The sequence below is a fragment of the Ceratotherium simum genome, chromosome 22, assembly GCF_057802395.1.
Source record: "Ceratotherium simum simum isolate JZ-2026a chromosome 22, ASM5780239v1, whole genome shotgun sequence".
NCBI lineage: Eukaryota > Metazoa > Chordata > Mammalia > Perissodactyla > Rhinocerotidae > Ceratotherium > Ceratotherium simum.
In genome coordinates this window covers 46,489,321-46,500,351 of record NC_141921.1, presented here as the reverse complement: position 1 = coordinate 46,500,351, position 11,031 = coordinate 46,489,321, and the positions used below count along the sequence as shown (strand labels likewise).

The 11,031-nt window shown below is 57.6% G+C and overlaps 1 protein-coding gene across 2 annotated transcripts in view; it reads right to left on the bottom strand.

The window, feature by feature from the left end:
- Positions 1 to 474: 474 nt before the first annotated feature.
- ACOT7 (acyl-CoA thioesterase 7) overlaps positions 475 to 11,031 on the bottom strand; it is a 119,412-nt gene continuing 108,855 nt past the window's right edge. For both annotated transcript variants that reach the window (XM_004425527.2, XM_087446906.1), the window contains one exon: positions 475 to 883. In XM_004425527.2, coding sequence (XP_004425584.2) covers positions 785 to 883 — 99 coding nt within the window. In that variant the 3' untranslated portion in view covers positions 475 to 784. The remainder of the gene's footprint in view (positions 884 to 11,031) is intronic.

Sequence of the window (11,031 nt, the reverse complement as noted above, 5' to 3'; positions counted from 1 at the left end):
AGGGCTGAGGTGTCAGGGCCGCTTCTAGTGAGAAGAGGCCAGGGCAGGGCTGACATGCTGAGCCGTCCTCTGGTCAGGTGAGTTCAGCTCTTTCTGCACATCACCTCCCTGAGTCCTCACAAGCATCCCCTGCCCCCATATACAGGAAGGCCGTGCAAGGCTCAGAGCTGGCATCCTGTATAAGCCAGAGAGACAAGGTGTGGGGTACTGGGTGGGGCCTCAGGGCCAGGACGTGGATCCAAGGCCCTGAGGAGGAGGGGTGTTCTCTCCAGCCAGCAAGTCATCAGGCCAACCTGAGTGGGCACTGTGCCTGAGGTTCTGGGGTACACGTAGATACTGGCATCAGAGGGGAGGGGCAGAGGGTGTGGGCCCAGGAGGAAGGTGGGCCGGCGAGTCCATGGGAGCCCCTACCCCCATATCCTGTGCCCAGGGGGCGAGCAGTCCCCCAAGACAAACGACTACCCAGAACCAAGCTCCAGCCAAACAGCAGCTTTATTAGTGACGCTGGTTCTTTACAGACCACGCAGTGTGCGCACAGGTATACCCAGGGTCCCCAAGGACTGCCTCTGGGCATTGGGACAATACTGTGTAGCATTTACACGGGAATGATACAAATCAAGCTTTGGTGTATAGGTTTTCAGGAGAGAGTACAGGTTAACACTGCGAGACGAATACTTCACACAACACCAGCTCTCGGCGTGAATTGGGTTTTTGGCCAAGGGGGTAACTTCTAAGTGATTAGATGCTGGGGGCTGCTCCGGGCCCAGCACAGGATAGAGGGCGTCTAGGGCTGAGGCTCCGCTTGGCCCTGTCTTTTCGCCTTCATCTGCAGGTACCGCCCTTTGCCTTCCTCAAAGCGCTTCTTCTCGTCCTCGGTCTCGGGCTGTGGACCACACACAGAAACAGAGGCAGGTTAGAGATGCTGCAGAACTCGGGACCATGGGCTGTGGCCTGGGCCCTGCCCCAGGAGGGCACTGAGGACCCCGCCTGGCCCTGCTGGCCTCCTGGGACTGCCTGGGTGGCAGGTGCCGGCCTCAGGCCCACCTTTCTGACAGGCCCATCAGCCGGGCTGAGATGCCTCAAGGGGACGGGGAGCCTCCAGTGGCAGAGCTCTGCCGAGGGGACACTGAGGAAGGAGTCCCTGTGATGCTGGCCTCGTGGGCACGAAGTAGTCAACAGGGAACTGGCACCCCCACATCATCCTTCACAGCAGGCAGGACTCCAAGCCCCAGTGCCTCTTGGATAATGGACTGCAGCTGAAAATGCAGTTGATCATGAAATGGAAGAGGGAAAGACAAAGCAGAGCCGAGCGAAAGGAAGGAACAGAGGGACCCCAAGCTTGCTCCACTCCCAGGGAATGCCAGCTGCTCACGGTCTCTGCCCCAATGGTAAGTGGGGGCTGTGTGACAGCACCACACTGTGCTGGCTGTGTGACCTTGAGAAGGCCACTTCCTTGAATGGGAGCGATAGTGACCGCTTTGTGGGCAAGGAGCCCTGGACGACACAGATGCCCAGGAAGTGGCACCTTGAGCCCTCCTCACCCCTTTTCTGCCGCTTCCTTCCTTTGAGCGATTTAAGCTGGGTCTGCATACTCAGGGGGCAGAGCCAACTGACTAGCGGGCTTTGGCCACAGGCTGGGATTTGCCTGGGAGGGTGATGGTGCACGCCTGCCGACCTGGCGTGATTATGAACGGTGCTCCCTTTCACTCTCAAGGGTGGCCTGGCCTCTAAGTGGTGTGGCCGAGGGCAGAGGTCACCACAGCAGCAGCAGGCGGTCACTTCCTGAGGCCCCATCTGCTCCACTGCAAAGTTCTCTCCCACCCGCCCTGGCCAGGGATTCAGGTAAAGAGCTGTGCTCATTCCTCGGGGACGACATTTCCTCGCGACACTTTGAGGGTGTCTGAAAGCCACAGAAATGGGGCAGTTGCCCTTCATCCACAATGACGCCAGGCCCAGCAGCTATTTTTAGGCCCAAGTGTGTACAGACAAATGGTATACTGCACAAGAGAGAACAATCAGCAAGGACGTAATGTCAGGTTAGACCACATACTCCTCCTTCAGCCTTCTCAGAAACCGTTCTCTAAATGTCACCAGGTGGAAACTGTCAAAACCTTGCCTCTTGGAGCCAATGGAACATTCGGGTATTTAAAGGACTAGGATTGTGCTCCTTACAGTGCTTCTGGGTCCTGTTTGAAGTCTTCAGAGCACACGTGGAAAACGGTGGCTTTTCCAAGACATTTTATTGAAGAAAGTCCTCTTGCTGCTCTGATTTCATCTCTGGCTGACTTTTTTGCTAAATGAAACTTGAGGCTATGCAATTTGACCTGAAACAGCCCAGGGAAAATGAAATGTTCTATCTGTTTTCGTGGGCAGTTCTAAGGGGGCACGACCCCAGAGCTTCCTGGGGGCAGAGGACTTGGAGCCCAGCCCCTGCTGCTGAAGGCACCCCATGAGGGCAGGGCCACATCCTGCTGGGCCTGGCTGAAGGCTTCTCTGCACACCCAGGCAAAATGTGCTAGACCAGGGCTTCTCAAATGTTTATGTGCACACAAACCCACTGGGGATCTGGTAAATGCAGATTCTGATCCAGTGGGTTTGGGGGTTGGGGACTGAGATGCATTTCTAACAAGCGTCCAGGTGATATGAGGCTGCTGGCCCCTGGACCACTTTGAGTAGCAGGGCCCTGCCCACCTCCATCCATCCTGCCCCTAATAGGGGAGTGCCAAAGTGGCCAAGAATGCAAGGTCAAGGCCACCAAGCTAGGACAGCAGGGCCTTTTTCCTCCCCCTTCCCTACGAAACTCACTCAGGGTGGCCGAGGAGACCTACGGCTCCCATTCATCTGCAGCAGCCAAAGGCCATGGCTCAGCAGAGCAGCATGGCTGGCCCCTCCTTAGGGGAAGCAGGGGCTGCAGCTGGGCTTCCTGCCTGCCTCGCAGAGGACCCCATCGTGGGCAGTGCGTGTGGGGTCCTGGAGCTTGGAACTGGGGAGTCGGGGCCTACTGGGGCTGGCTGAGAAAAGGAGAGCTGGAGAAGGGCGGGGGGGCTGGACCACATGCTAAGGTTCCTCTTGGCTCTAAAAGCCCAGCCTCCCTCTGCTCAGGGTTCTGGAACAGGCCGGCCCTCTAGCTGGTGGAGTTTCCCTCCCTGGGGCAGGGAAAAGAAGGCAAGAGGCTTGGAAAGAAAAGGAGAGTGTGAGCCTGGCCTGGGCAAGGCAGCAGGACTGAGAGGGACAGCCGCCCAGGCCTCTGCCGAGCCCACTGGAGCCTGGTCCTGCCTGATGTGAGGGGCCTCCCTGTTTCTCCAGCCCATCAACATTCCTGGAAACCGGCAGATGTGGCATTCCGGCAAGGAACTTGGTCTCTAAGTGCCTGGGTCACCAGCCAAGTGCTCCTGGAGCTCAAGGGAGCCAAAAGAGGGGCTCAGGGAGGGATGGCAGATGGCCCTGTGGAGCTGATGGCATGAGCTTGGGAGCCGTCATCAGGGGTGCCCTTGATGGCGGGCAGGAATGGACCATCTGAGGCCAAGGCCCTAGGGAGTGGGCAGCTGGCATTGGGGCCCAGGAGACGTCCAGGGAGCAGCCCCACTCTCTGCAGCCATCACTCTGTCCATCTGTCCATTCATGAGTCTGCAGATCCCTGTGCGCCGTCCACTTTGGTTCTTTCCCTTGAGGATGCGCATCACTGTGCCACTTGTGTTAACACCACTGACAGCAAACCTGCAGCAGGAGCGAGGGTCTCCATGGCCTCTGTTTCCCCAACTGGGAAAGGGAGGTGAAGCCTCTGAATGGTCTGTGGCCAAATGGGTTTGGGAACCGGCACTAATTGGCCTCTGACAATAAACAACACACACTGGATCAAAGTTCTGAAAGGCTTGAAGTAAAATAAATCTGTTTAACTTTGTTTAATCTGGGCTTTTCCAAACTGATTTGGCCAGGGACCCCTTTTCCTAGGGAACCCCATCTTGGGGTTGGCCGAATGGGAAGTGCTGCCCACATTCTTCTGCCATCAGCTTGCCATGTGCGGCATCAAAGCTGGCCTTGACAGCCCTGGGAGATGCCCAGATGGACACTGGCCAGGCTCTGTTGGCCTCTAGAATGGGCCACTTCTGACGCAGGCCAGTGGGGCAAGGCCAAGGCGCAGGCTGGCCTAGCTCGGGACCCCCACCATGCTGCATGCCCTTCCTGGAATGGCCTCTTCATTCTGCCCCGAAACTAGCCCAGCCTCCTCTCCGGGGCCAGGGTGGGGGCGCTGGCCAGCCTGGTTTGGATCTGGCTTCACCACTTAGCAATTGTGAGGCCCCACAGCTTCACCCACATTCCTCTTCTGTAAAATGGGCCGCTGTCCACTCAACAGGGTTGCTGCGAGGATCACAGTCCTCTTGCTGTTCCTGTTCAACGTAAAACCAACATAAAGAGTGAAAGAAGCCGGGCACAGAGGCCCATCTCAGATATGAGTCCATGACATGAAACGTCCAGGACAGGTAAATCTAGAGTGCAGACTGGTGGTTGCCAGGGCCTGGGGGGAGGGGTGATGGCTAAGGGGTGCGCTATTTCTTTTGGGGTGATGAAAATGTTCTAAAATTGATTATGGTGATGGTTGCAGAATTCTGTGAATATACTAAAACCCACTGGATGGTACCTTTAAACAGGGTAACTGTATGGTGTGTAATTACATCTCAATAAAGCTGTTTTAAACCAAAACCACCACGCAGGTGAGCACGTTCTCCTCACAGTTGACAGCAAGTCAAAGGCAAGGTTCGGCGTGGTGCCCCCACCACATCCTGCAGAGGAGGGGCAGCGGGGCGGAGGAAACCGCCCTGAATTAAACCAAGCGCTTTTTCTGCTACGGCAGCCAAGCCTCACTTCATCCACTCCCCACATGCACACAGAGCACCTCCTGCAAGCCGCTCTGTGCCAGGTGCGGGGACCCTGCCTCGGGAGCTGATGTTCTAGCTGACAAGACACCAAAAAATAGGCAGATTATGCAGCATGTAGGAAAGTGATGATGGCACAGCAAAAAGACAAAATAGAGCCGAGTGAGGGGTTGGGAGGGCTGGTGCCGGGGAGGGCTCCCAGGAAGGTCCCGATCCACGCGAGGTCCTCGGGGCCATCTGCCAACAGCAATGGCTGCCATCCTCCCCATCTGGTCACTCACCAAATGGCAGAGCCAGTCACCCCGGGAATGGCCTCCTTGGAAAGGAGCAGAGGGCAGCATCCCAAGGGCAGCTCAGGGCAGACCCTTGGGCAGTTCCTTCCACCCTGTGCCTCAGTCTTCTCATCTGTAAAGTGAGGAGAAGAGTCTGTCCCTCTTGGGTCTATGTGAATGCAAGGAGCAGAGGGAGCACCCAGGCCATCCCCAACTGGAGGTCTCAGCACACGGTGGCCCCTGTTAGCTGGCATATGATCTGTCATTGGGGTGGGGGTCAACCTGGATGACCTTCTGGGTCCCTTCTAACTCTGGGCTCAGGAAGCCAGGATTCTTGGCGATTTCCAGCACAGAGGAATGCTGCATTTTATAAGCAAGAGCTTGACTCTGGGACCACTGGTCCCGCAGCAGCTGTGAGGAGAAAGTCTGGACCCCAGGCTGGTCTCTGCACGGCGAGAGGCTGCCCAGGGCCCGATGGCCAGAGTGCAGTCCGCTAGTAAGAATAAGCCAATGACAAAGATCCCTTACCTCCTAGAGACAACACGCTGAAATACTTGGAGGCAATGATGTGATCTCTGAGACTGGCCTCCCATGAGCCCGGCGGGGAGGTGGCCAGAGGTACAAACGGACAAGATTGGCCCCGTGTTGATAACTACATAGGATTTCTTTCTACTCTTCACTTTTGCATATACTTTAACTTTTTATAATTAAAAAGTAAAGAAAAACTGACTAGACCCATGAGGTCAGCTGCAGTTCTAGGAAACTCAGCCCCTCCTGCCTTCCTTGGGCACAAAGGACTTCAAGTCACACGCAGTCAAGGTGCCGAGTCTGGGGGAAGCTGCCCCCCCACCCTGGGCTCTACTTTCCTGAGTCCCTGTTCCCAGTCTCCCCACCTGGCACTTTCCTCTGGGACAGAACAATACTCGCAGCATTTTGGTCCAATCCACACGTGTGTGCTGGGACCCCACAGACCCAGCATAGCCCTGCCCACCACTGTGTCACGCCCCAGAACTGAGAACCGGCTGGGCCCTCATCTCTGCTAAGCCACGCCCCACAAGGGAGCTCATGGGTGTTGCTGGTGATGGCCCACGCACTTCCTAATGACCTAATGACCTCTGCTAAGCCTGTCCTCCATAACTCCCAGGTGTGGGACGCGTGAAACACCCATCGGGGCTGGGCGTCACTTCCACGGTCATGCAACCATGTCCTCCAGCTGCCCAGGTGAGCCTTCTGCAATGACCGAGCCAAGATCCTTCCCGCCCCACCTCCTCCCATGAAGGCCACGCACGTGTGGTGAACTTGCATGAGCTAGCGGTGAGCAGGGACTGCTCAGGTAAGGAGGTAAGGAGGAAGTTCTCTGGGCACCAGCCTTAGGGAGCAGCCTGCATCGAGAGAGTCCTGACGCATGCCAGGCACCATTGCAGCACGTTGGAGTCTGCATAACAACCCGTGAGGAGTCAAGTCATTACTCTTCCCCTTCTACCAGTGAGGCCACGAGGCACAGAGAGGTTGAGAGCAAGTGATAGCTGGCAAATGGCACGGTCTCGATTTGAGCCTGGGCACTGCTGCTGCCCTCTGGGTCATCCTATGCCGACAGGCTTTTAGGGGTGGGCTCAATAGTGGGGAAGACGGTGACCTTCCAACGTCCCCCTGGGGAACGGGAAGGGCCTGCCCTCCCAGAACAAGCCTGGAGCCCATCTGGACCTGCAGGGGCTCAGCCACCGTGGCTCTTCTCCATCTGGGAGGGGACAAGCCTGTCAGCCCACCTGGGTGAAGGCCCGCTCTCCTGCTGGTGCCAGCCTGCCGGGGGCCCAGGGTCAGGGATGCCTTCCTGTCCCAGTCCCCTCGCTCCAGCTGTAGAGCCAGGTGCTTCTCTAAGGAGCTGTGGGAGCTCTAGTAGAGAAGAGCAGATGTGTGCTGCACCCTCCCTGTCGGGCCCAGGTGCCAACACTCCGTCACTCCCATGAGCGGGGAGTGGGACACACGTGGCTGCCAAGAGCCCAGGTTTAGTGCAGCACCGCCAGGCAGCCAGGGTGTCCTCCAGATTTCCACAGACACAAACCAGAACACTGACCCTTCCGTCACATTTAGGGGAAGTCAGATGGTGGGGCATCACCCCCGTGCTTTTCCCCACACTCATGAGGAGTCCTCTCTCTAGGTCATAAGCTCTGGGAGTGAGGGGTGGGTGCCTCTGGAAGCAGGGGAGCTGCTTCTGGAAGCAGCTGGGAAGCCAGGGGAGCACAATGTTGGGTCCTTATCAGTGCTGGGTCTGGGGGGTGAGCAAGGTATGCGAGGCGCCCTGGTGCCAGTCCCACGGAGGTGCTCACCCCCGAGGTGTGCACACGCAGGGTGGGCACCTCACTCGCCTCCTCTCGCCCCACCTGGTGCTGATGTGCAGCTGTGACAACTCAGTCTAGCAGGGCTTTTCTGAGCTCATCTTCTGGTCAGGCCTGAAGCACCACCCTCCTCCAGATTACGACGCACCTACTCACCCCTCAACAGCCCACAGGCCATCAAGTGTTCCAGAACGTGGGCGCCAGAGGCTCTGGACACTTTTCTCACTAGTCCAGTCAATGCATGACCTGAGGAACAGCAGAGGCTGAAGTGCAGGTAATTTCTGTCTATGCTGCTGGTGCAAAACACGGTAAATTCTAGTGTCCACTCAGTGGAGGGAGAAGCCAATGCCGGCACTGGGCCTCGTGGCTGCTCTGACATGTCTCTGATGTCCAATATTCCGCAGCTAACTTATCAGCCAGGATCTGCCCTCGGACAGAACTAATGCCGTCTAATGATGGATGTGTAGGCAGCCGGCTGGCCAGAGAGCGAGGCCGAGACATTTGCAAGGCCTGGAAGGAAACGGCCAGCTAAGGGCTCATCTCTATTCTTGTCTCTGGGGATGGTGGCATGAGCTGAATATTCCGGGCTCTATGGAGTCCAGCCAAGCCTAGGAGGGGTATTCAGTTGACATCTGGGCATCAAGCACCCACCTTACGAGGGCTATCACCCCAAATGCTGATGGCCTTCCTCATCTACTTGCCCTGGAGGATGTCCAGCCAGGGCAGAAGTTTATAAACACAGTCAAGGACAGTGAGGTCCCTCACTGCCACTCCAGGAGGAAACGGAACCAAACGGAGGCAGGCTGTGGTAGCAGAGTCCCTGCCCTGCTGGCTGGTGGACATTCAGCCTTGCCAGGGCCGTGAGCTTTGATAAACAGCCCTGCTAGCCAAGTGACTCAGAGGGGCCACCACTTCCCTGCTGGGTGTGGAGCTGACAGAACGAGACAGATGGCTCCCAGCACACGGCCCCACCCACAGCCCAGCTGCCGCCTTCTTGCAGCCCGTCTCCTTCCATCCAGCAAAGTAAATAAATACATAAGTTGTTGGCTGTTGCTGTTTTTAATGGAGGCTCGGGGGCGGTGGGGAGAGGGAAAAGGCTCCTCCATGGGGAGTCACATTTGTTTCAAGTGCCTGAAGCTGTTGGCGGGAAGGGCCCAGGACCACCAGCAAGCGGCTCTCAACAGCCCAAGCAACCCCCAGCCTAGGGAGCTCGGGCTCAGGGGGCTCCCCATGCACATGCCAGGAAGAGAAGAGGAGGGGATGGCAAAGGGGACTGAGGATAGTTCAGGGCACATGCCCCCGCTTACCATGGGCGCAAGGAGGTGCCTGCCTGGTACAGGGGCCAGTGGAGGGGGCTGAGGTACCAGGCTGCAGGTCACAGGCACCTCAGCGGTGCTGCCCACCTTCCCAGGGCCAGACTCTCCCACCTGCAAAGTGGGGAACCCAGGAGGTGACGTGGCAAAGTGCTTTCCACAGAGCTGGCACAGGCAGTTACGTCGTGTGTGTGGGTGGGTGGGTGGGTGGGTGTGAGTGTTACTCCCGTCATCACAAACAGCCTTGGAGACCAAGTGCACTGCTGTCTGCCGACCCACAGCACTGCCCTGGGAGGAGGGCGGATGGCCCTGGGCGTCACCTGAAGGCAGCAGAGCCTTCGGAGCTTCACATCCAGCCACAGGGACACTGGGATGAGGGAAGGCAGGTCGAAAGTGCCCTTGCCCCTCTGCTCAGGGGGAGCCTCTGGGCCCACTGGCTGCAGGGGCCTCCGCTCTGCGTCTTCTTCCTTCCTCCTCTCACTCTTCCTGCCAAACGCTGTCTTCTGGGCTCCTTTCCATTGGAGGGGAAGCCTGTGGCTTTCAGAGCCTAACAGTGCAAACCAAATGTTTTCCATTTTGCGTTTTCTATGCTTCAAGAACACACATTTGGAACTTGGCACAGAGGGTTAGTGACTAAGTTCCACCCTCAGTAAAATCAATAGCTTGTCCTTTTTGTAATTAATGAATGTCTAGTGCGAAGAGGGTTTCCAGTGGTGATATAACAACTTCCTGTGAGCCTGAGGGACGCAGACCTTCTGAATTAGGAAGCCAGTGGCTCACCCTCTCCCGTCTTCATAATGGGAGACAAGGGGGGTCTTGGGACAACCATGCAGGCAATTAAGAGCTCTTCTGATCATTTCGGCCACTCCGCGTGCCCTGGTGAGTGAGGGTCACTGTGCGTGCCAGGCAAGGATGAGCTCGGCATCCAAGACCCACTAGCCTCTCAAGCAGCTACGTCCCCAAAGTGCAGCTCCACCCTCAGACCCTGACCTCAGGGGGCGGGGCTGGGCACCCGGGGAGCCGCTCTCCATGGGCCAAGCCAGGCCGTGCCCCGCCTGCTCCCAGTGGCTGCAGGCCTGGGCTAACACACGCTCCGCTGCGTCTCTGTGGGGTCTCCAGGCAGCAGCCGCCAGCAGACACAGCCAATAATGACCCTGCTGTGGAGAGTCATCAACACCCTCACCAGGGGCTCCCCTCACCAGGCAGCATCAGCTTGGCCCCTGAAATAACTGCCCCTGTGTGCAGCCGTGCAATTCCTCTGCATCAAGGCCAACAGGAGGCTGTGGAAGAGGTGGGGAGCTCAGATGCTGCCTGGGAAAAGGCAGCGAAGGGTTACAGGCTTCATTAGAAAAGGGAAATCAGGACTGGGTTCTACCTGGCGGTTCTCTCAGCAGCTTCTCCACAGGCTCAGGGCTCCTCGGCTGGCTCGTGCACGCCCGGCACACAGTGCTCGCTCCTGTGCTGGGAGTGTTGACATGGCTGTCCCCACCGGACAACGACAATAAGGAAGATCAGAGCTGCCGTTTGCCGAGCGCTTACCGCGGGCTGGGCCTGGGCCAGGAGCCGCATTCTCACCGCAGGCCTCTGGCCTCGCGTGCATTCACTCTGTGCTGGGTCGGAGTCTTTCCTGCCCTCTGTCTGAGGCCAGCACCGTGCCTGGGACACAGCAGGGGCCCAGGGGGCATTTGTTGAGGGAATGAGCGAACCAGCAAGCCACAGAAGATCAAAGTAAGAAAGCCTTAATTCCAAACCGGTGTGGTCTTCATGCTAAAAAATACCGATGGTCTTGCTCAATGGACACACATTCAAGCATCATCTGCCCCCAGTCAGCTCCGGAGGGCTCAGACCACCGAGGGGCTCAACAGGGTCCTGCGACGGTGACAAGGCGCGCCGGGAGTGTCCAGCACACCTGGGATGGATAACTCCCCAGAAGCACCTCCTCTTCTGCTCGCAGTGCTGCCATGCTTTCCTCTGATTCCGTGTGCATGCGTGTGTGTGTATGTGCACACCCACATGAGTGGGGAAGCCCTTCTGCATCCTTCCTACCATTGTAGGGGTTCCGAGGCCTGTTTCTTGCCTGCATCTCTGAGCACAGGGTTCAGAAGTGTCCCTGGCCTCGGCCAGGGTACTCCACTCTGCCTCGCGGAGACAGCATGGTGCCACCGAGAAGCAGCCGGTTCTCACAGGCTCAGGAGCAGCCCCTTATTCTGCCCCATGACACACCAGGCACAGTTTG